Genomic DNA, 26,314 nt, shown 5'->3' with positions numbered 1-26,314 from the left:
CTTAGTTAGGCTGCATCTGGAGGCTGCATCTGGAGCACTGTGCGCTGTTCTGGTCACCACACTACCAGAAAGTCGTGGAAGCTTTGGAGAGGGTGCAAAGAAAGTTCACCAGGATGTGATCCGGTCTCAAGAGCGTTGGCTATGGCGAGAGGTTGAATAAACTAGGATGTTTTCACTGGAAAGACGGAGGTTGAGGGGAGACTTGATAGAGGTCTACAAAGTTACGAGAGGCATAGGCAGAGTGGATTCCTAGGGTGGAAGTGTCAATTACAAAGGGCCACAGGTTCAAGGTCAGAGGGGGAAAGTTTAAGGGAGATGTGCAGGGAGATTTTTCATGGAGAGATTGGTGGGTGCCTGGACCACGCTGCCAGAGGTGGTGGTGGAAGCAGGCACATTAGCAACATTTAAGAGGCAGCTAAATGAGTACATGCATAGGGAGGGAAAAGAGGGATACAGACCGAGTAAGGTCAAAAGGTTTTCAAAAAGTTTTAATTAGGGCGTCATGATCGGCATGGGCTTGGAGGTCAAAGAGCCTGTTCCTGTGCTGTACTTTTCTTTGTCCAGAGGGAACAGTGCTGAGGATGAGCTGATAGAGGACTTTATTATGGAAGAAAGAAGAAAATGTTTACACTTGGTAGTCGATGCCAAAACCAAGGGCCTAACTATAAGATGGTCACCTATAAATCCAATGGGGAAATCCAAGACCAGCCTCTTTAGCTGAACAATGCTTAGGAAGGTAGAGCTCATGACTGCAAGCAGTAGTTGAAGCAACAAGCATTGATACATTTAAGAGGAAGCTAAGTATACAAAAGGATAAAGAAAGAGAAGGATATGCTGATGGAGTGGGATGAGGTGGGGAGGAAGGAGGCTGGTGTGGAGCATAAACACAGACACAGACCTGTTGACCTAAATGTCCTGTTTCTGTGCTTATAAATATTACATAATGCTCTGCTTTTAAACTTCCTTCAGACCAAAAAAATCTCAGCGTGACAACATTTACCCAATGTCAATTTATCAAGGCTACCTTTCTTTCACGGCCTGATATTCCTGCAGCTTGCTTTAACATTGCAACACCATTACCAATCAGCTTTTAAGACTGCAATACCTGTTCCATATTTGATTCAGAGCAGCAAGCCATCGACAATGAGGCTCAAAAATGTGCTTACACTGGGTTTTATTCCATTCAAACTATAGAACATAAAAAGTAGAACATACAGCACAGCACAGTACAGGCCCTTTGGTCCTCGATGTTGTGCAGAGCTATATCCAGTGCCTGATTTCCAGGAGAGCAAATATGTGTTCGCCTTCAAATTTCTGATATTTTTCTTTCCTTTGTTAATTCAACTAATGTGTCATTTCTGTCACTGTCCACTAACAATTTTTTTTTCCCCAATGCTTCTTTGGGTCACTAGCATCATCTATTTGTAAGCTGTAATAGAGGGGAGGCCCTCAAGATGTTGTTACCCACGTGTGGACAAGTTCCAGGAACACGTCAGCAGTCAAAGACGTCCCTAACACAGAAAAGCTTAAACATCGAGCAAGCAAAGATTGTGGACACAAGGGACCAGTAATGATGACTCCCTTGTCCATCTTCTTAGCTTTTCTAAGCCAATGCTTGCTGGGCTATGGTGTGTGCATGTGCTGGTAACCCGATGATTCACCCAAGAGGTAATCTGTCTTTTGCAAAGCTAGACTAAATTAAGTGCAAAGGGTCCAACAGCTGAATAGGTCCTACAGCCAATATCCACATATGAAGTTTCCGACCAGATACCACACTGGCAGGTGGTGTCCAGGAAACCGTGATCAATTACAACCCATCGCGCGTGGGCAAGCTGACTGAGCATAGAGCAGGATTGAACCTGTGCCCTGCTGCTCTTAAAGGCTCTGTACTACAGCAGGCCTTCAAGGTAATTTAATGCTAGTTTGACAACCCGTTACTGCTCCAAATATTCTCTCTCTCTGTGTATTTGAAACATCACATGGTTTAATTGAGTCATAGAGCTAAAACAGCCCCGCTTTGATTCTACGCTTACTCTGTGGCGGCAGTAGTTGGATGGCAAGAAGGACATCAGTGCCATATTGGTGGAAACGTGGCAGGAATTGGGAAATAGAAAAATCAGCACTGGACAGTTTTCCCAACTGCTAACCAACAAATTTGTAGATTAAATCCAAGGATTGGTTGCTGTGAACAGCACACCGTTGAATATTCTGCCAGTACAAACTATTTATGTTCATGAGGAAGTAACCATTTTAGCAAAGTACAGAGAAGTCACTTCACTTATGAAACCAAGTCCCAGCACAATGGAACTGGAGACAGTAACACAAGGTGCTGACTGGGAGGGGCTAAAGCCCAGGGCAAGGAAGCTGAATTATTAATAACATAGGTTGGTAGGTGACTGGGAGAAGTTACTGAACGAAACATTGCGAAGGGGGAGGGGGGGGGCAGCATGATGCTATTTACTGTGGGTTTTGTCTCTAATTTCAAAATGCTGATTCGGTCCAGCCCCTTGGGTGAGACATTGGCACACACCACGACGTAAAAGAAAACAGAAAATAAGCATTAGCAGTTCATTTCAACTTTTCCACCTCTTGAGACCACAGACTTCCACTGGAAATTGGCTCCCTAGGCACAGCCCCACCTTCCAAAACCCTTGGTTGTTAAAATTAACCTCAGGACAGTGCATGCAAATCACTCTCAGCCCACACCTCAGATGAGCCCAATCTGATCCTTATCTTGCATCCATACCCACAAGCTCTCCCAGGAGAATGTTGGGATGGTTGTCATGACTGGGAACTCCAACCAACAGTTTCCATCACTAATCAAGAGGCGCAGACGTCAATTCTACCAGCCTTACTGTACGATGTCTGCAATGAGTACGGAATACTCTACTGCAAAAGCGTAGACAGAGGTTTACAGTCCAGCCCATCATGTCAATGTATCAGCATATGTGATACCTCTGGAGACTGTTTCCTCTGGATCAACCAAACAGATATCCTATTCTGAAAAACGTGACCATCAATTTAGCTTCAGAGATGACCATCCATACTTGTGCAAACTGACTCACTCGCAAACAAGCAAAACTCAGCTGAAAACAGGATTTTATGATATAAAGACTCAATATTTGAAATATTAACAAGAGATGCAGGAAATCATGCTAAACAGCATCAAATACTAAGCCTTCTTTGCATATCAAAAGGTCCGCTACAACAGTGACCATGCCTCAAAAGTTCTTCATTGGCTAGAAAACATCTGGAATGGTCTAAGATAGTGAAAAACGGTCTAGAAGCATAAGCCTTTTTTTCTTGTTTTCAGCAGATTAGGGAAGGAAAACAACAGGTAGTACAGGAAGAGACGCAAGTGACACAGCCGCAGCCAGTGAGGAAGCACCCGCAGAGTAACTCTGGAAATGTAATTCTTGCTTACAACTAGCACAGGAAGAAATTCCATGACCAAGTTCACATCCCCAGAAGATCACTGTATCATATCTTCACACTCTTCCCTGTCACAGGGGATGGACATGTCTCAGCATTTAAAGCATCTCTAAAACAAAAAGGCTTTATCCTACAGGTAGGTCATGCATACCAGCAAACTGTAAATGACTGGAGGTGACCAGGTAGGTTGGCAAATAGGTGAAGCCCCTTCTGGATCCCATTTCTAGGTAAAATCCACTTTCAAGTAGGTTCATGCAGGTTCACATACATTTTCTGTTTGATATTATGCACAGACTCCAACCCCTCCAATACCTAAATCAACAATGACCATTTTCAGGCTCCATATTAATGCCACTTTCATTAATTTTCACTTTCATCAGCCACTACACCACCAGAAACACTGGGAACATCAAAAGCTATTGCGCTGAACAAATGAATGGTAAAGTTAGAAGTGTATGTATTTGAAGCAAAACAGATGCACTCCATAAACTGCAAAGGATAATAAGTGTTTAACAAGTTACATACTGTATTGAGCCACACACCTTTCGCTCTCAGTCATCAAGATGAATTGTAATAGCCGGTTCAGCACTTGGTTCCACAGCCATTAACCTTTATGTAATTCCTGGAGCCCCTTTGCCTGTCACTGTTGGATTCCTACCCCACCACTTTTGCCCATTATCCTCTATACAACACTTGCCAGTTGATTGCCCACTATCATTCATTACTCGCAGTCTTGTCACTGTGAAGCTTGCAATCCAAGCCTTAATACCATGGAAATACATTCTCCCCGTGTCTGCAAGGGTTTCTTCCGGACGCTCCTGTTTCCTCCCACAGATCGAAAGACGTGCTGGTTAGGTACATCAGCCATGTTAAATTGTCCTTCATTGTACCCATTAAGAGGGCTGCTTGACTAGAATGCTTGAAATGGCGACGGAAGAAATGCAGGAGTCAGAATGAAGGAACAGCCAGAGGGTGTGTCCAATAACCTCTTCCAATGTCGTACGATTCTATGTATTAAAGGTTCAGTCTGCACATAAACATTCAAATGCTATTAATTAATTGAATCATTTCACTTCATTTCATAGTTTAACGAATTACACCCGTTAATGGTGTATGTTTGTAATCTGATGACAGCAAAAATAAAGATTCACAACCAATACCGGGATATTTGTAATAGAGTCAAAATCAAACGCCACTTGTTACATTTTTTCAACAACTTGGGATGATTAATTGTGGCCTACTTGTCCCACGAGCTAAACCGTTCTCATTTCAGGATCTTCAGGGATAGTTTACATGAAACTGCCCCTAACAAAACCACACCGGCAAGTCTAGTAATGAGGACTTTTAAGATGATATTAGTTATTGGGCAATTCCATCAGCAGCTACTCAAGAAAAGAACAATTTACTAATCCTCTCAACCGCTCGATCTCTTGATGGAAGGCTTTCATTTCAAAAGACACACATTTTTAAGAGTTCCTACATGAACTGTGGATACTTAACACACTGCTGCATTGGTGGGCCTGTCATTCAGACTGTGGTTGGCTTGTCTCAAAAGAGCAGCATGGTGACACAGTAGTTAGCACTGCTGCCACACAGCTAGGGATCGGGTTTGATTCCCAGCTTGGGTCACAGTCGGTGCAGAGTTTGCACATTCTCCCCATGTCTGCATGGGTTTCTTCCGGGTGCTACGGTTTCCTCCCACAGATTGAAAGACATGCTGGTTAGGAGCATTGGCCATGTTAAATTGTCCTTCATTGTACTCAGACAGGCGCCGGATTGTGGCGATTAAGCGATTTTCACAGTAACTTCATTGCAGTGGTAATGTAAGCATATGTGTGACACTGATAAATAAACTTGAACTAAGGTTTCTGGGGCTTCCCCATTGACTTAGCAGGTTTGCATGTTAAGTCAATGAAAAATCCTACGGTCTGGTCTTGTCTCTGTAGTGTGTGCTGATCTCAACTAATGTTTCTGCTCCCAACTACCACTCAGCAATTCTTCCTAAGGGTGCATGATTGCATGCAGTGAATGGAGTGACAGGGCTCTTATTTCTCCTGCCTATCAACAAAGAGCCCAATAACCTTTTTAGAGACGCAAAGAGGGGTGCAAGATAAGAGTAAAAATTATCAAGAACAAACAACAATTTCCCACACAGTTTTAACATTCAACCTCGCCCCAAATGTTCTCCTTCTTCCTACCAAGACACTGGCCTTAAGTTGGAATACAGTCTGATGGCAGAGTACTAACATGTGAATCTAGATGACGCTAGCAGGCTATTAAATTGTGGAAAGCATTACAATCGGAGCTAAATCCTCCCCACACCTAACAGCCACACTACCCATACTTTCCCAACCATGGTCACCAGAGCAGTATTCCCTACCTTGGCCCCAGCTGACTTGGGAACTTCCTTCTGCAACAATCTAGTAGAGGACTTTCCAGTGCACTTCCAAGGTAATTCGAGTTTTCATCTCAAGGTTAGGATAGAGGTTTGCAGCTTTTCCCATAACCGTTCTCTGGCTAGCTGATCGACAGCACAATCCAAAATGCACGCAAGTTGGACCATACTGCTATTTCCAGTGCCCTAAAGAAGTGAAACAGCTTACACGGACGTACGCAGAGCTGCTTAAGTGTCCAGAAGCCCTTCAGTTCAAACCAACGAACATTTCTTCTTCAGCTACGAGTTCACTTCTAAGAATCCCTCCCAGTGTTTGCTGTACAACATTAAAATTAATGCAGCTACATCATTCATTGATAAGCGCTCACCAAAGTTCAGCATGTTCTGATCGGTAAGGTCTGCCAGCACTTCCAGAGACAGATGTAGCTCATCTTAGATTCAGAGTAAAGGCCTGAATACAATACCCCAACAAACAGTCTTAGACCCGGCCCAGGATACTCTACTTTGGGGCAGCATGGTCGCAGAGTAGTTAGCACAGCTGCCTCAATGCCAGGAACCCGGGATCAATTCCCAGCTTGGGACACTGTGTGGAGTCTGCACATTCTCCCCATGTCTACATAGGTTTCCTCCCACAGTCCAAACATGTCCAGGTTAGGCGGATTGGCTATGCTAAATTGCCCCTTAGTGTCAAGACGACTAGTTAGAGTAAATGTATGCGTTGTGAGGGTGGGATTGTGGCCAGTGTGGACTTGGTGGGCCAAGTGGCCTCCTTCTGCACTGTAGGATTCTATCAATAACATACTTCAAATGTGAAAAGACTAGCTCCAAGTACATTAGTGTGACAACTGCATACCAAACTTGCCGATTGAGATGATCATGCTGAACCGTGGGGCTATTCTTCATTGTGCACACCCTGATTACCAACCAGCTCGCACTTCAGAATCATACCTTTTTCAGTCTAGCCGTTAGCTAGAGTAGAATTTATTGCCCATCCCCAACTACTTAGGGGTCTGCTAACATCATGGTTTAAGCAGCATTCAATCCCAAACCAAAGCGAAAGGTAGGTGGGTCACTGGGTCTCCTGGAGTTACAACAATGCTTTTAGGAGTGGGAGCCGAGAGACAAATATCCCAAAGTTTTCTTTTCCTGAATTAGCCAGAGGAAGGGGCTCTGGGTGATGCTGCATAGAAGTAAACGAAAAATGTGGTAGTTGTGATGAACCAGCTGTCTTTCCTCACACTCCTTTTTTCCATGTGTTTGGAAAGTGAACAGAAGGGAGGAACTGCAAATATCCAAGAAAAAAGGAACAAGGCTGAGTTAGACACCTGTCACTTAGCACCATAATAACAATCTCTGGAACGGAATGCCAGTTGTGCAGTAAACCTTAACTTAGCTGGAGCACATGGTTTATGATGGGAAAAAGATAACTCAAGTGGGAAATTGACATTTGATTCCTGATCACAATTCAGTAACAGAAGATGAAGTGTGCATCCAATCCAGATGATATCAGGCTAACTCACCTACAGTTCCCTGTGCAGTGGGAACCACTCAATGCCCAGGTTCATTCATGATGAATGGCTAGTCGGTGAGGTACTGCGGTATGTCAACTGTCTCAGGAACTCCATGCCAGCACAAGTTAATAGATCTATTTATTTCTTTGTCACAAGTAGGCTTACATTAACACTGCAATGAAGTTACTGTGAAAATCCCCTAGTTGTCACACACTGGGCCTTTTTCGGGTATGCTGAGGGAGACAAAAAGTTCAAAATCAAAACAATCCAACTCCTTGAGTCAAGTCCTTGCACAATTTGTACAAGGGACCTTGTCCATCAAGAAGGTCAGCCAAGCCCTCAGATCGGCTCCCTTCCCAAGGTCTCCACTAACAGCACACCTTCAGCTCCATATAAAGACCATGTGAATGGTAAGTCATTACTTCAGCAGGAATACACCAAGCCGCAGACTTGTACTTCCTCAGGCAAGGCATTTGCACATACACAGACACTTTCCCATGGCAAATTGCCAGACACCTCCAAGGCAAACCTACACACGCCCACTGCAAACAAGCTGAACTTTCTCCCCTGAAAGCATTTGCAGAAATTGGAAATCTGCAATATCTCAATTTGACTTTGCCAGCCCTTGCTTCGTCAATCTGAATTCTGCCACTGGCCAAGACTGCTGTTCCACACAGATTTATTTTCATCAACTGCGGGTGAAGAGACTCAGTCAACTATGAACTGATTATTTCCATTGTTCCCTTATTTCCATCATCTTCCACACGACACCCCACCCAATAAACAAATAGAATTATATCCAGTGCTAAGTTTCCTTTACAAGTAATTTTTTTACCATTGTCCTTGACTTGTCCCACTCATGGAGCAGTGCAACACTGAACAAATCCTACAGCTGATGCACATGGTTTAGCTCACTTAACCCTCAGGCTTGTGTGTTGTACAGTGAGTACTGATTAGTCCCCTCACACTATTTGGTTCAGTAACTCCTTCCAGCCACCACCCTGTGACACTGACTGCATCTCTACTGATGTTAATCATGCTTCATCACATCATCATTCAGTAACCCCTCCTGGGCTGCACCCTCCAATACTGATTGTAGCCTGACTGATCCAGCTTCCTCAAACTCAACTTCCAGAGTTTCCTCAAGCTCCGTGACTCGGTATTATGTAGGCATTATTCACAAAACCAACTGAAATGGAATGAGAGAAAAAAAAATCAAAAGATGCCAGTTTAGATATTATAAAAATTAAAAGTGGTCCTGGAGCAGAGAATTTCTACTTTAATTTGTGTCACTATAAGACACCATACCTTAAGAGACCATGACCCAGAGAACAGGACTGTAGAATTCCTACAATGCAGGAGGAGGCCGTTTGGCTCATCGAGTTTGCACCCCCTCTCCAGTAGAACATCTTACTCAAGCCCTATCTCTGTAACCCCACATATTTACCCTGCTAACCCACACATCTTGAGGCACTAAGGCAATTGAGCACAGCCGATCAACCTAACCTGCACATCCTAGGACTGTGGGAGGAAACCGGAGTACCTGAAGGAAACCCACATTTAAAAACCCATCAAGTGTTCGAAAAAATTATGGAAAATAGTTAAGTAGACAGAAGTGCTACAGAATTAATTAGCTGAGAGTAAATGGGCTATATTCAGATTGCCACGCCACTTGAAGTTACTTGGAAATCCAGGTGAACTTATCTAGTCCGAGCTTCCACCTCAGGTCAGGCACGCTCCTGGAGCCTACCCTCAAGGTAAACTACGCCCCTTTTTTTTTACAGCACTAGCTGGCATGAGGTGTTTGGGGGTGGGGGTATGAGATTATCACACCCAAAAGCGAGAAATAATTTTAATTCTTTTAACTTTTTTCTAAGTAACTAGAGCTGCAACACATATTACATTTAGGCAGCACAGTGGCTAGCACTGCTGCCTCAGTGCCAGGGACCTGGGTTCAATTCCAGCTTTGGATCACCGAGTGGAGTTTGCACGTTCTTCCTGTGTCTGCGTGGGTTTCCTCCGGGTGCTCTGGTTTCCTCCCACACTCCAAAGATGTGCAGGTTAGGTTGATTGGCCATGATAAATTGCTCCTTAGTGTCGGGGGATTAGCAGGGAAAAATGTGAGGTTACGGGATTAGGGCCTGGGTGGGATTGTCATCAGTGCAGCCTCTTTGGGCTGAATGGCCTCCTTCTGCACTGTGGGGATTATCCATTAACAGTTGGAACCATCTAAAGTCAACAACTTTAAATCATATTTTGGAATGGTTCCCAATTAAGGGAAATTGTTCATCAAGACGCTTGAACTTCCTGGACAACTGCCGTGCAATCCTCACCCGAGAACGACTGGGGTCGGGGAGGGAACTGCCCTGGAGCTCTCAAGTTCCAGCCAAATAAGTAGCATGTCCCTAGATAGTGTTTAGCCATCAATGGTGGAGCTAAATCATTAGTTGTAAAATACAAATATAATGTAAATTATCACAGAACTTTGACAAAATGTCCCATTTTCTAAAAATAATTGCAAATCAATTCTGTATTGACAAAATGATTTATAAAATGCACCTATACTGTCCTTAATATATTCTCATCAGCAAATCAGCAGAATTTCATCAGAACTCAACACTCATCCTACTGGGTGTAAAACTTCATGGAGGCTACATGCAAGGCAACTCCAAGGTCAGACCATTAGAAATGATGCATTGTGTTTTCCTCATTGCTTCACCGCTCTCCCCCCCCTCCCACCAACTCCACAAGACAAAAGAAAGGTTTTATAAATCCCATGAAATGGATTCTACATTCAACCTGGCACAAACACACACTTTTCCATCGAAGCATCGCATTCTCAGGACCTTGGGGCGAGGGGGGAAGCTTGCAATGCCAGTTTAAACAGGCTAATTCCAACTTCCTCCAGCTCATAACACCACTTCCTTTTGGATGCAGATACTGAAAAGCTTGGAACAAAACCAAGTCTATTTTCTTACACTGCTTTACTAGAAGGATAATTGCAATTGGTGAAAAGAGCGGGATCTTGCCAAGCAAGCTACAAACAGAGGGCGTTAACATGTCCCTGACTGTACTGTATGACATTTACAGTGTACTGTGGAATGTATTATCAGGCAATTTAAGTAGGACGGAATACAAATGGCTTGACATCGTCTACTCTTATAAGCAGAGCAGTAAGAATTAATTGACAGGTTAGAATTACAATCTTCATTGTAAAAGGGGGCTGACCATGCATTTACAACTGCATTTCGACTGGCACCCATTTAATCTGTTCACCAAGCTCTTGTTCAGCCCACACTCACCTAACACCGGTCAGTGCCTTGACTCAGTGTTGGCCTCAGTACTCTTCGCAGTCTCAATGTCAGTCAGCACAGTATCAGAACATCAAACGCAACCTGTACCTAACCTGGGAGTATTTTATGGAGCAAGGCAAGTTTAATTTAATTGCTCTTCTTAACCTGAAAATATTTGAAGAGGAAAACAGAAGGAATTTGACCCAACATTCATCACCATGAGCACTTGTTGGGTCCATGTACTGAGAGCTTTACTTGCTTGCAACCAATCCCAATGCTAAGTTCACAGTACTCGAAGGAGAGGTATATATAATCTAGGAATGCTTAATACAGTCGACAAAAGCAGTGGGAGTGGGCAGGTTTCCCCACCCAAAACCTCAAAGAGAACTAAATACAAATTTTGTGGGGTTTTATGGAAAAAGGGAAACAATAGCAGTGGATATATCTGCAATAAACTATGATGCTAATCCATTTTTGCATCATATGAGCCAGTAACTCTTGTGCGTGCACAACCGTCTGCAGTTTCCTCAGCCATGACTGAGCTTCCATTACTGATTAGATTGTCATTTAAGGTTAGTGCCCACCTACTACAAGACTCATTTGCAATAGTGTACATCAGTTTAAAATGATCACCCATTTTAATAAAATAAATCCTACATCATACATTTAAAAATGACCTGCTCTTTCTGGTAACTCTGACTTCCACCATTTCCTGCCCAGAGTTGACAGCGCAATTAGTCAATGTGTGCAGATATGCATAGGAGTGGAGCTAGGCCCAGTGCCATCACTCATAGAAACATCACATCCAAATAGGGCAAGTCACTGACTGGGTTAATTATCAAATTACTTATCTATAAATTTGCTAGATGCTGGAATAGAAGCATGCCCTGTTGTACTATTCAATGCAGTACTTGATGAGTTTAAAACTTACAGCATCATTTGAGATGTCACCAGGATATTTTTCCTTCAAACGGTGATAAACACCAATGCGTCAGTTACACTCTAGACTTCCAGTACACTGAACAATTTCTGATCTCTGTGTTCAGGACAACTGTCACAGTATTATATGGAGGGGGAACGGGAGTGTCTCAACTCTCTGTCTACAAGCTCCAGCTGCAAACTGGAGGTAGCTCTGGGGATCTTTCTTCAGATGTGGGAATCACTGGCAAGGACAGCATATATTGCCAATGCTGGATTACCCTCGAGTTGGAGGTGGCGGGACTTTCTTCTTGAACTGCAGCAGTCCTTATGAGGAATGTGCTTTCACAATTCTATCAAGTAGGGAGCTCCAGGAACTTAATGCTGACAATAATGGAATAGCACAGATATATGCCCAAGACAGGATGTTGTGCGATTTGGATGAAAATTTGGAAGGTGATGAGGTGTTTACTTACTGCCCACTACATGCACATCTTCAAACATTGGGAAAGAAAAGACACAAGTACGAAACAAAGCTTCTCGGCCTTTTGGCTAAGATCAAGTGTAGTATTGACATGCTGCGCTTGGTTGAAGTCATTAGGTTACATTTTAGTTTCATTTGAAGCAATTTTTAAAAGCAGCATATGGGCCTTTTGGCTAAGACGCAAATGAGATCAAGCCTTACAGGAGGAGCTATGCCTACACCAATCAGCTTGGATCATGTAGGTCAAGCCCAAGACAGGAGGTGAGAGCCCTGTCTTGTCAGCTTGGATCGGGAATGTCTCAACTTGTCGAGACTCTGAATTGGACTTGATTTGATTGAACTGGAATAAAAACAAAACAAAAGGGTTCCAAATGTTACCTTATTCAAACAGGAAGTAACTCTTCAAATACAATATGACGCGCACCCTAAACCCACAACTTGCTGAATTACTTTTACGGTCAACATGTCTCTTGGAGAATAGTCATGGGCATAACAACATTTTTACTGCTCTCTAATAAACTCTGGATCGATGCATACTTGGTCTGTGAGTTACTGCCTCAATCAACATGACCATTTCCCATTCGGTCCAGCACAGAGCTCTAAACTCTAATGGGCATAATCACTCACAACAATCACCGATAAATCAGAGACGTGGAATGTAACTGAAATTCTTGAAGTAGCATGCTTTCAATATAGCAATTTCAAATGTACCTTGCACTGAGTTCATTAAAAAGCACAAAGAAACTGTGCACAGCTTTTACTTTACAAATTTACTCCATCGTAAAATGTCACAGATGGCACAGACTCAGGAACACACTTTTCATCTGGCTGCTGAAGCCAACATTGCAGAGGATCAAATACGCAATTATGTTATTTTAGTACCAATGGCAATACCAAAGTAAATTTGTTAAATTCACTAAGGCCTGTGGTAGAAAGGCTCTCTGAATTTCGCAAAAAATGGGCTTTACCAAAGCATGGCATGACCACCACCATCTAGAAAGACAAGGGCAGCAGGCACAGGGGACTCCCCTCTAAGTCACTCACTATCCTGACTTGGAAATAAGTTGCCGTTTCTTCACTGCCACTGGGTCAAAATCCTGGAACTCCCTCACTAACAGCAGTGTGGGTGTATTTACACCTCAAGAATTTCAGCAGTTCAAGAAAGCAGCTCACCACCACCACCACGTCAATGACGTGGGATGGGCAATAAATGCTGGTCTCCCCAGCGATGCCCACATCCCATAAATGATTTTTTAAAAATGCTTTCATGAATCTAACATTTCAGTGCTGCCACAAGCCAGGCAAAACCTGCATGCAAGGAACTGGTAGTAAAACGAACAATATGAAAAAAATCAAGACAATTAGAATTCAGTATCTCTTGATATACAATTATAAGGCACAGTGACATTGATGCCTCAGTGCCAGGGACCCTGGTTTGATTCCCAGCTTGGGACACACTCTGTGCAGACTCTGCACATTCTCCCCATGTCTGCATGGGTTTCCTCCAGGTGCTCCAGTTTCCTCCCACAATTCCAAAAGAAATGCTGGTTAGGTGCACTGGCCATTCTAAATTCTCCCTCAGAGTACCCAAGTGTGGTGACTGGGGGCTTTTTCACAGAAACTTCATTGCAGTATTAATGTAAGCCTACTTGTGACACTAATAAATAAAACTTTTTTAAAAAATTGTACTGACACTACATTAAATACTGTTGTCAGGCCTTGACTCAATTGTAAAATTCCCAAAGAATTAAAAAACTGTTGTGGCACTACAGTGGAATGCTGGGGAGTTACAGTGCGGTTGGAAAGACTCCAAAGCTCATCTTGTGTGCATGCAGAAGTTCCTACACCACTATTCACAGACCAGGGAACTTTTCTGGTCAACATTTATCCTTCAATCAGCACCTAAAACAGGTAATCTTGTTATTTATTTCATGAGCATTTATGGGACCTTGATTTGCATTAATTGATAGCTACATTTCTTATGTTACAACAGTGACTTCAAAATGGAGGATTTGATAGCACAAATAGGAGAAACAGCTTCTGCTGGAAAGTGGGGCTGTAAATAGAGAACAAACAGTTCAAATAATTGGCAAAAAATACTAAATGGGAATGTCGTGGTGGGATCTGAACCCAAAACTCAGGGCATTAGTCTGTCCTCTGTACTATTGTTCCAGTGCCATTACCACCACGCCATCATCTCTCTGCCAAAGGAGATAAGAGAAGTTAAATGATGCCATTGAATTTCAAATATGGACTTAAAATTCAATGTGATTGCAACTTTACCCCACAAGTGGCAATGCTGAGCACGCTGAAACTGAAATATTGTAAGATGTTCTTTTGTATTTGATTCATTGTCTCTTACATATACATGAAGAGAACTAATTTGCACAGAGAAGAGGAAGGACAAGGGTGAGAGGTTAAACTGACCCCTTTCAAAGAGCCAACAGAAGGATGACGTTAACTGCCCCCCTTTTGCTGTATTATTCCATGCCAATACTAATGCACTGCATTTTTTCTTTCCCAAAGCATACTTTATTTATAAAAATTATAAAACTACATTGAATGGATTCAATTCAGAATATTTTGCACAGCGATACAGTGGTTAACACTGCTGCCTCTCAGCGCCAGATTCAATTCGACCTTGGGTGACTGTGTGGAGTTCGCACATTCTCCCCAAATATGCATGGGTTCCCTCCCACAGTCCAAAGATGTGCAGGTTACATTGATTGGCCATGCTAAATTGCCCCTTAGTGTCAAGGGGATTGGTAGATTAAATATGTGGGATTACAGGGATTTGGCCTGGGTGGGTTGTTTTCAGTACAAGCCTCATGGGCCAAATGGCCTCCTTCTGCACTGAAGGATTTCTATGATTCTCCATACAGCATGTTCCACTCGTGCCTCAACACAATTTAAAATACTCTTGATATTCACATCACACTGTATACAGCCTAAGGGGTTCTGCAGTTTCCAACCCTGCGGTGTTCTTTAGCTAAAACATCTTCTTAGACGATGACCTTTCCCAATGCACTCTTGTATCAGCTCCCTAATGTTTAGTGCACTCTTCAGCTTGTAGACCTGGACCTTGGAATGTGCCAGTCTGCAACACTCGGTTGAGGATAATTCTTTGCACTAGAAGACCAGAAAATTTCGGGTAGACCAAAGAGTTTCTTTCCCTGTGAAGAGCCAACCTTGACAAAAACTGCTGTGCCTCTCTCCAGCCCATCTTTGCAAAGGCATGTTCCAGGAAGAGGTGGTTAATGGCCTCTTCCCCACCACAGCCACCTAGAGAAGAGGAGAGACTCCAGGCACGTACTAAAATAAAACTATAAAATGCTTAACGACATCAAGTTTACCTTTCTTGATGGATCATTTTACCACTTTTAAATTGTTCCAACTACTACTTACTCCTAAATCCATATTAATTAGAATATACAGCATGTTCCTGGGCTTTTATAACAAATATTGGAACAGCTTGCATTTAGATAGCAACTAAAACATAGTAATACATATGTAGTGCTTCTTGGTAGCATCATCAAACAAAGCTCAACAAACCATAGGAGTTATCGGGGGGGGGGGGGGGAATGGAGAAAGGAGTGGGGGGAGAGAGAGAGAGAAGGGAGATGAAAGATGGGTTTTAAGGGATATTTTAAAAGGAAAAAAACTAGCATAGGGAGGTTTAGAAGGAGAATTTGAGCTTAGGGTCTCATCAGCTTAAGACATGATGGATCAATGAAAATCAGAGATGTTCAAGATGCCAGAATTAATGGAGCACCATTAGATCGGACAGCTGGAGATCTAAAGACAAATGCAGAAGTGTAAAGAGAATAAGCCATGCAAGGATTTGAAAAAGATGACAAAAATGTTTAAATCGTGGCGATGTAGGTCAGTGAACACAGGGGTGACAGTGAACGGGATTGGTACGAGTTAGGACAGCAGAAGGTGGGCGGCTGGCAAGGTATGCAATAAAATAGTTACAGCCACATGTAATAAAAGGCAAGGGTGAGGGTTTTGACAGGTGAGCTGCAGTGGCAAAGCTGGGAGATGGAAACAGACGAACCTAGTGATGGCAAGGCTGTGCGACTGAAAGCTCATTTCAGGGTCATCATATGTCACAGCTCAGTCTCAGACTGATCGAGGGAGAAGAATGGAATCGGTGGCTAGGGAGCCATTGTGATGCATAAATATATATATAGTTGGAGGAAATTTTCACTGAGGCAGGGTATTAGACAAGTTTTCTGACAAATTTACATTTTGTTGGTGAGGTAGGTTAGGATGCTACTGAAGAATGATCATTTTTTTAGGATACGGCTGCTGAATGGTAACATGTAGACACCAGAGAATTGGTGCAGGAGCAAGAAAGGATGCCGAGTCAACTGATTATCTGGCTATGGCTATATGGGAAATGGAGTCATATTCCGCCAGACATTTGGCCCGGGGTGGGTGGGTGGTGGTGGTGGTGGTGAGGTTTGGTGGTAGAGCGGATGGTGCTGTTAATGGTATCATCAATGGTGTCAAAGGCTGCAAACAAGAAGAAACGAACAAGGAGGGAGAGGTTATCAAAATCAACTGGGATGTAATTTGTGACATTGACATGAGCTGTTTCAGACAGTAGTTGGGCAGAAATCAACACTAGGAATCTGGGAAAGGCGGACACCAATTTGGGAGGCAATAGCACATTCAAAGACTTTGGAGATGAAAGAAGTTGGAAATGGGGAAGTGGTTTAGGAGGCCAGAGGGGTCAGTGGTTGGTCTTTGAGTAGAAGGGCGACGATGGCAGATTTGGAAGGAAAGACAGTACCCATGGAAAGGGAATCATTCACTACATCATTTAACAAGGCAGCCAGTGAGGAAATTGGGTGGTCAGCAGTTTAGTGGGGCTAAGGGAGGGGGCTCAGACAAGATGAGCTTGTGATGATTATAAACACACTGCACAATGGAATACGTCATACACTACAGGGAAATTGTTACATAATACAGAGTATGCCGGTGTAACGTAACATTGCATTTATCAAAATACATTGAACATTACTGAGGTAATGCACTCATTTGTAGCATTTCTTTAAAACTTAAACATCAATAATTTTTTTTTAAAAACGCTCAACACTTCTGGTCCACCGCATTTCAACCAGAACTGCTTGGAGTTGGTTAATAGAACTAGTCAGCTTCCAGCGTCTAAATGTAGGGTTTAAACGAACTAAGCCAGTCAGAGACCTGCCAGAATCACAACTTTAGATGGTCGCGAGAAGCACGATCCCAATCAGTTGTTATACGAAGCGAGAGGGCATCAAACCCAGTGGCTAATATCACAGCCAACTACAGAAAAGAGTTAATCACACATAAACATCCATTCATTGCATCAGCTCCCCCTGTACAAGCACCTTGCCCTCTACTGATCAGCCTACATTTCCATTAAATATTTCCCCCCTTCCTCCACACCTCAAAATGTTATGCAGCAACTCGTTCGCTGTTAAATTTTAAAATCACTCCACATTGCCTTGTCAGGCAGCACTTATCTAATTCCTTTCAGAACATAGGTTGGGTTGGGTTGGGCAGGGCTGGGCTGGGCTGGGGTAGGGTAGGGGAGGGCTGGGAGGGGGAGGGGGTGCTGGAGAGACAGAAGAACAGTTAAGTTTTACAGGATGTTAAAACTACATTTCATTTACAATCTAGCTTCTAGGCCTTTAACTGAATTTTTTTAAAAAAAGAAAACTGTTCTTGAATTGGCTGTTTGCATCTCAGCAACAACATGGTGCTCAATGTTCTGCACTCTGCAACAATAAAGCAGTAACCTCCCTGCCAACAGCTCCAATGAATACACAGAAACCTCTGTTCAAGTCCGTGTTCAAAGAGCGGCAGGAACAGTAGCAAGCCAGCTGCTGCAACCCCACCCTGACCTTACTAAGGGGAAAAAAAAATCAATCCCCTCCCCCTACAACCCTTGCAATATCAGTACAGCACAAGCGAACACTACAAATATTTGAAAGTCTGCATCTAAAAGTACGGGGAAGAGCAAGAGAGAGAGAGAGAGAGAGAGGGCATGTGAAAGGGAGAGAGAGAGAGAGCGCGACAGCGAGTGAGAAGGGAGGAACTAACCTTGCATTCCTGTCTTTACAGCTTTCTCCACAGGCTAGGCCAGTTCAGGGAAGCAATGGAGAATGTGCAGTGTGTGGATCTACTCACTTTCCACACACACACACACACACACTGCTTCAAGACAAACCAATCAGACGCAGACATTATTCAGTGCTAGCCAACCATGACAAAGCTCATTAGCTATACATCTTGCTCTTTTGGTTAAAGAGCCCGAACCACTAACAGTGGATTTTATTCAGTGGGATTTTTTTTTTAAGCCATTAATTCCCACCGGGAAAAAACCCGAACAAAGCGTCAGTCAGCCTCCCTTGGGAGAGGCTAAGGATAAGATGTCGGGAACAGCACAGCGGCTTTTGAGTTAATTCGGCCAGCCTCTCTGCCTGCAGCCTCGCAAAACTGTGCCTTGTACATCCCACAGCACCTACAGAAATAATTAGTGTAAATAATATATTTACGCAACAAGAATTTGTAGGTCATATCTCAAGAATAGCCGTCAGCTTCCTGTATGTGAACGATAGCCAAAAAGCTACAGAGTCCCAGGAATCCTCAACTTTAAAATCAAATTGATTTAAAGGCGAACTTAAACCGCTTTTGGCTCACTGTATAGCAACACACGTTAGTATCCTCTTAAAAATGTTTGCATCCTGTTATGGCATTTTTTTAAAAAAAAAAGCCTCACCAGGTGAGGGTTGCCCGCATTAGGAACTGGAGCATTATACATCAGACTTACCGCAAATCACAGGCAGAACTCACAGAGTTTACTCTGTTCAACCCCAAATTAGGGGCAGCATGATGGCACAGCAGCTAGCACTGCTGCCTCACAGGGCCAGGCACCTGAGTTCAATTCCAGCCGCAGCTGGCTGCGTGGAGTTTACACGTTCTCCCTGTGTCTGTGTGGGTTTCCTCCAGGTGCTCCCATTTCCTCCCACAGTCCAAAGGTGTGTGGGTTAGGTTGATTGGCCATGGTAAGTTGCCCCTTGGTGTCAGGGGGATTAGTTGGGTAAATATGTGGGGGTTATGGAGATAGGACCTAGGTGGGATTGTTGTCAGTGCAGGCACAATGGGCCCAACGGCCTCCTTTTCCACTGTAGGGATTCCATGATTCTTCTATTCTGAGATACAGTACAAGTTAAATTCTGTGTGAAGCTCCTTCTTTGGAAAATGCCCAGAGCCACTGATACTCAGTATCAGTCTTCTTCTTGTCACAACACTTGTGACTTCATCACTTTTGCAAACCTGGCCTTGATTGCCAGATTACCACAGACGGTGTCACTATTGCCCCCGCATCTCCCCACTTATCAACACAATAATTTCATGGATACAGGTATTAGCAAACAGCAAGGAGCTCGCCACTTTAAGATTAAAAACCTCCAAGTCACCCAGAGACTCAGGTTTCAACACGAGGTGAGGATGAAGAATGGAGTGAATCCCTGAAGGTCGTTTCAAGCCCCTCTATATCTGGAAAAGAAATCTCAAGAGTGTTCTGATATTTGCCACAGGAAAAATAGAACACAGACGTAGTTTCCCAAGTTGTCGAACAACCTACTGCTAGTAGAGGTTGTTAGAATGTAACTAATGGTAACATGCTGTGAAGCTCAGCTGAGCTGGTATAAATGGAAAGCAACAACAGAAAATGCTGGAAAATCTCAGCAGGTCTGACAGCATCTGTGGAGAGGCGACAGAGTCAACACTTCACGTCTGGATGAACCTTCGTCAGATTAATTGAATAGTTCATCCACTGGTAGGTTAGTTCGTCCATTCTGACGGAGGGTCATCCAGACTCGAAACATTAGCTCTATTCTCTCTTCACAGATGCTGTCAGACCTGCTGAGAATTTTCCAGCTTTTTTTTGTCTTTGTACGAATAGAAAGCAGATGGGGATTGTGGGGAGACATTTGTGGTTCAGGGCATGGCCCAAGTAGTGGTTTCTTTATTAAACCATTTCTTTGATTTACTTTGTGTGTTGCTTGCAACTGGAGTTATCCTCACTGCCCGATGAATAGAGGTGATCTACAAAAAAAAAGCCAAAAAGAGATGGCCTGAAGATTATCTGCCCACCTTTGCGTCTTCCACAATAGCACAATTCCAGAACTAGTCATCAAGCCCTGTCGCCTTGAATCAAATCTCAGTAAGTTAGATCGTTGAGCACATAACAGAGAATTGTACATTTTTAATGTGTTTGGGAAAAACAGTATACTAAATGAAAATCACTTTCCCATGACAATGTAATGTAGACGTGTAAATTCCTGACTGTAATTTTTAGATTAAAAACCTACCAAACATTGATCCTGGATCAGAACTACCAGATATTGAGAGCTTGAGGACCTATGGCAGATATGTTTCACAGTCCATGTCTGCCAATATTACAAACATACCACCATCTCCACAAACCTCCCCCCTTTCCCAGAAGTTGTTAACTTATCAGAGTTTTGGAAAACACAAGAGTGATGACTGCCTTTGGGTGTTTATATGAGAAAGGGATCAATACATGACTATCACTGAACAAACAAGGGTGGTGCAATTGAAATCAAATGTTTCATTTGCAGAAAAACAAGGATTTGACTAACAGAACTCCCCCACGTGTGACTACATAACATGTAATTCAAAGCCCGTTCAGACATATACATCATACTCTCTGAAATAGTGACTGAACTTGCCTACAAAATTCCAGTGCACCCTTGTTGCTGCCCTGGTACTGACAAAATCCAGAGGCACCAGAAACACTGGGGAAAGTTAACAGGTTTGAATTCTGATGAGTAAGATTTAATTAGTATCAACTTGTCAGCTGACCCAAATCCTAGAATCCTATAATAAAGGCATTCAGCCCATTGTATCTCTGCAAGCTCTTTTAAAGAGCTAATAAATTAATAAGAACATAAGAACATAAGAAATAGGAGCAGGAGTAGGCCATCCAGCCCTTCGAGCCTGCCCCGCCATTCAATAAGATCATGGCTGATCTGTCGCTGCTCAGTTCCACTTTCCCGCCCTCTCCCCATAACCCTTAATCCCCTCTCCTATCAAAAACCCATCAACCCGCGTCTTAAAAATATTTAGCGAGGCAGCCTCCACCACTTCAACGGGCAGAGAATTCCAGAGATTCACCACCCTTTGAGTGAAGAAGTTCCTCCTCAACTCCGTTCTAAACCGCCCCCCTTTTATCTTGAGGCTGTGCCCCCTAGTCCTATCGTCTTTTTTGAGCGGGAAGAGTCTTTCCACCTCTATCCTATCCATCCCATTCATCATCTTATACGTCTCAATGAGATCTCCCCTCATTCTTCTAAACTCTAACGAGTACAAGCCCAGTTTATTCAGCCTCTCCTCATAGCTCAACCCCCTCAACTCCGGTATCAGCCTAGTAAACCTCCTCTGCACTCCCTCCAAGGCCAAAATATCTTTGCGCAGGTGCGGCGCCCAAAAATGCACACAGTACTCCAGTTGCGGCCTCACCAATGCCCTATACAGCTGCAGCAAGACCTCCCTACTTTTATATTCAATCCCCTTCGCTATGAAGGCCAGCATCCCATTCGCCTTCCTGACCACCTGCTGCACCTGCAAGCTGGGTTTTTGCGACTCATGCACAAGGACCCCGAGGTCCCTCTGCACCGTCGCCTGCTGCAGTTTTTCGCCTCATAAGTAATAGTCCTTCCTACCATTTTTCCTACCAAAGTGGACCACCTCACACTTGCCAACATTAAATTCCATTTGCCATTTCCTGGCCCATTCGCCCAGCCTATCTAGATCCTTCTGCAGACTCTCCACACCCTCCGCACAATTTGCCGTTCCCCCAATCTTGGTGTCATCAGCAAATTTCGACACTCTACACTCGGTTCCCTCCTCCAGATCATCTATATAAATGGTAAAAAGCTGATTAATTATTAATAATTATTAAAAATTAACCTCAGTCCCCTGTAAATTTTCCCCTTCAAGCATATCGCTAATCCCTTTTGAAAGTTACGACTGAATCCATTTCCATCACCTTCAGAAAGTGCATTCCCGATTAACACAACTTTGTTCTTGCACGCTATAGCTCAGTTTATAAAGTTAAGGACCCCGCATGCTTTTTTAAACAGCTTTGTAATATCATCCTTCCACTTGCAAAATGCAACTTGATTATAAACGACATGCATTACTGAAATTGGTTTCAACAAGGAAGAAACCTAGAGCTAGATCCAGTGGACCACAGATAAATATACCACCGAACCTCCTGGCTATCAATGGTTACTCTGAAATACAACAGGGGAACTTAACTTCACAGTTACTTTAACAGTTCAGATCATCTGCCAATAAGATCTCAAAAAACCGGAGAAAATTTAAAATTCTGAAACTCCTGCTTCATTCTTGTTTTCTGACAATTGGGAACATACAAATGCAGCCTGTCAAGTGTCCTCAGTATCTTTTATGTTTCATTAAGATCACTTCTCACTCTTTTTAACTCCAATAAATACAGGTCCAGCCTGTCCAACCTTTCCACGTATCAGTTTAGTGAACCTTCTCTGAAGTGTTTCTCACAGATTTTATAACCTTCTTTAAATAAGGACACCAAAACCATACAGAACGCTTCAGATGTGGTTTCACCAACAACTGTGGCAATAAACAACATTGCATTCTCCTTCCTCATCATTTCCTGGAGCTGCATACTAATTTTTCCTGATTCACGTACCAGCATACCCAGATCCCTCTGTATCTCAAGTTCTGCAATCTCTCACCATTTAAACAATGTGCAGCTTTTCTATTCTTCCTGCCAGAGGTGCAGATTAGGAGAACTGGCCACGCCAAATTCTCCTCAGTGTAAATGAACATACGCCAGGGTGTGGCAACTAGGGGATTTTCACAGTAACTTCATTGCAGTGTTAATGTAAGCCTACTTGTGACTAATAAATTACTTTAAGTTTACAAGTCCACATTTTCCCACATTATACTCCACCTGCCAATTTTGTACCCAATCATTAAAGCTATTATGTCCCTTTGCAGACTGTTTACGTCCTCTTCACAATTTACTTTCCTATCTATCTTTGTGTCATCAGTAAATTTAGCAACCATACCTTCGGTCCTTCAATCAAGTTATTGATATAAATTGTAAATACTTGAGGTCCCAACATTGATCCCCATGCCATACCATTCCTTACATCTTGCCAACCCAAAGGCTAATGCCTACTTTGTTTCCTGTTAGCAACCCAATCCTCTATCAATGTGATACCTTGTCAAAGGCCTTCTGAAAACAAAAATCGAAGCCAAGCACACCAGCAGGTTCCCCTTTACCAAGCTGCTTATTTCTTCAAATAACTTCAATATATTAGTCAAATAATGATTTCCCTTTCACAAAACCCTGTTGACTCTACCTGATTTCATTGAGATCTACGAAGTGCTCTGCTATACCTGTCCATAAATGGATTCCAACAATTTTTCCTAAAATGTTAGGCTAACTGGCCTAAAGTTTCCTGCTTTATTCTTCTTCCTTTCTTGAATGGAGGAGTTATATTCACTTATTTCCAACCTGATCACATCTTTCCAGAATCTAGGGAATTTTGGAAAATTGAAACCAACACATCTTTCTCTGAGTTTAGGATGACGTTCATCAGGATTTGGAGGATGTGTCAGCTTTTAGTTCTTAGTTTTCTTAGTACTTTTCTTGGGAATTATAACTGCTTTAAGATTCTCCCTCCCTTACACCTCCTGATTCACAATTATTTGAGATATTTTCATATGATCCACAGTGAAGACAGACCCTACATATCTATTCAATTCATTTGCCAGCTCCTTATTTTTCTTTGTCAATTACCCGTTCTCATTCTCTGGAGGATCATGCTCACTTTATTTACTTTTTCCCTTCTTAAAAACCCGTCAAAACTCTTGTCTGTTTTTACATTTCTCACTCGCTTTCTCTGCTACTACAATTTCTTCCTCCTTATTGAGCTTTTATTTCTTTGACGTTCTTTATATTCTGTCCAATCTTCTGGTCTGCCACTTATCTTTGCAGAATTGTACTTTTTCTTTCAATTTGACACTATCTTTAATTTAATAAAAGCAAATTATAGAAGATGCTGGAATCTGAAATCAAAAGAAAAAAAACGCTGGAAAATCTCAGCAGGTCTGGCAGCATTTGTAAGAAAAGAGTTTTCTTTGGTACAGGGATGATGGTCATCTTCTTGAAGCAGGCAGGAGCCTCAGATAGGAGTAAGAAGAGGTTAAAGAAGTCTGCCAGTACCCCTGCCAGCTGGTCTGTGCAAGATCTGAGCTGCCTTCTGTGGGTTAACTTCCAAGGCGGCTGATCTGACATCTGCAATAGTGACCTCAGATATCGGTTTGACCAAGGTTGTTGGGAATGGATGACAACCCTATCTGATTCTAGATCTTGATGTCACCCTCAAAAATGGAGTCTCTAACATGGCTGCTTTTTTCCTTAACCGAGGTTTCCCCCACCTGTGGTTGGCAATGCACTCAACCGGGTTCTTGCACCTCTGTCTTCACCTCTTCTCCCTCCCTCCCACCCAGAACCATGGTTGGGCAACCCCCCCCCCCCTCCCCTTTCCACCCCATTAGCCTTCACATGCAAAGGATCATCCTGCGCCATTTCCACCAGTTGCAGCACAATGCCACCACAAAACATACCTTCCCCTCCAAACCCCTGCATTATGCAGGCACCCTCAGTGATACCCTGATCCACTCCTCCATCACGCCTAACTCCCCGCTCCTTCCCACTACATCTTCCCTTGCAATCGCAAAGGGGCAAGTATTGCACCTCTATCTCCTCATCATTCAAGACCTCAAACATTCCTTCCAGGTTAAGCAGTGTTTCAATTCCACTTCTTTTAATTTGGTCTATTGTTTTCACTGCTCCTAATGCAGTCTCCTCTATATTGTAAGGGACTAAACACAGATTAGGTAACACTTTGCAGAGTACCTTTGCTCAGTCTGCAAACATGACTTTCTTGTTGCCTGCCATTTTAATTCAGCACCTTGTTCTCATGCCCACATGCCCATCCTTGCTGCTCCAGTGAAGCCCAGTGCTAGCTGGAGAAGCAACATATTATCTTCCAGTTACAGCCCTATGGGATTCAACCCTGCGTTTGGCAGCTTTAGATTGTGACCTTCTTCTCCATCTCAAACCGTTTTCTAAAAAAAATTCCATACATGTTTTGCTTTGAAGTGATTTTATTGTCACATGTACTGCGATACAGTGAAACGTATTGTTTCCTCTGCGTCATACAGGCAAAACATAATACTCATGAAACACATAGGGAAAAAAGGAAAAGGATAGGATGCAGAATATAGTGTTGCATAGGGTGAGGTAAAAAAAAAAATTGGCTTAATATATGGTAGGTGCATTCAGAAGTCTGATGGCAGCAGGGAAGTTGCTGTTCCTGAGTTGGTTAGTACGTATTTTCAGACTTTGACATCTTCATCTCAATGGAAAAAAGTGAAGAGAGCATATCCAGGATATGTGGGGTCCTTGGTTATGCCAGCTGCTTTTCTGAGGAAGCGGAAAGTGTAGACAGAGTCAATAGATGGGAGGCCGATTTGTGTGATGGACTTGGCTACATTCACAACACTTTATAGTTTCTTGCAATCTTGGGTCAGAACAGGGGTCATACCAAGCATCCGAAAAGGATGCTTTTTATGGTGCATCTGTAAAAATTGGAGAGGGTGTAGCAGCCATGCCGAATTTCCTTTGCCTCCTGAGAAAGTAGAGGTGTTGGTGGGCTTTCTTAACTATGATGGCGGCATGGAAGGACCAGGACAGGTTGTTAGTGATCTGAACACTTAGAAACTTGAAGCTCTCGACCATTTCTACTTCATCACCATTGATGTATACGGGGTGACCTCCTGGTGACATGATGACCTCCACTACGTTTCCTGAAGTCGATGACTATCTCCTTGGTTTTACTGACATTGAGGGAGAGATTATCATTGCATCATTTCACCAGATTCTCCATCTCTTTCCTATACTCCGTCCTGTCATTGTTTGAGATCTGACTATGGAGTTGAAGCAGATTTGGCCACACAGTTCTAAGTGTGCAAGGATTATAGAAAGGGGCTGAATACAGAGCCTTGCAGCGCATCGGTGTTGAGGATAATTGTGGAGGAGATGTGATTAGCTATCCTTACCGAAGGCAGTCTGTGGGTTAGGAAGTCAAAGATCCGGTCGCAGAGAGAGGAGCAGAGCCCTAAGCCATGGAATTTGGAGACA

At 43.1% G+C, this 26,314-nt stretch overlaps 1 protein-coding gene and 1 pseudogene across 4 annotated transcripts in view; one reads left to right on the top strand and one right to left on the bottom strand.

The window, feature by feature from the left end:
- LOC145351939 (C-terminal-binding protein 1-like) overlaps positions 1-26,314 on the bottom strand; it is a 90,237-nt gene that overhangs the window by 41,497 nt on the left and 22,426 nt on the right. Inside the window, exon 1 of one of the 4 annotated variants that reach the window (XM_080201745.1) lies at positions 18,127-18,196. The exons of the other annotated variants lie outside the window; for them this stretch is intronic. Within the exon in view, the coding sequence (XP_080057871.1) occupies positions 18,127-18,133 (7 nt within the window). The 5' untranslated portion in view covers positions 18,134-18,196. Of the gene's footprint in view, positions 1-18,126; positions 18,197-26,314 lie in introns of those variants that run through there. 4 annotated transcript variants of the gene reach the window in all.
- LOC145352056 (U2 spliceosomal RNA) lies at positions 12,082-12,182 on the top strand (annotated as a pseudogene).

This window comes from Carcharhinus amblyrhynchos, chromosome 13 (genome assembly GCF_965287045.1).
Source record: "Carcharhinus amblyrhynchos chromosome 13, sCarAmb.v2.hapA, whole genome shotgun sequence".
Lineage (NCBI taxonomy): Eukaryota > Metazoa > Chordata > Chondrichthyes > Carcharhiniformes > Carcharhinidae > Carcharhinus > Carcharhinus amblyrhynchos.
The sequence above is the reverse complement of the archived record's forward strand: the minus strand, read 5'-3'. Positions and strand labels throughout refer to the sequence as shown.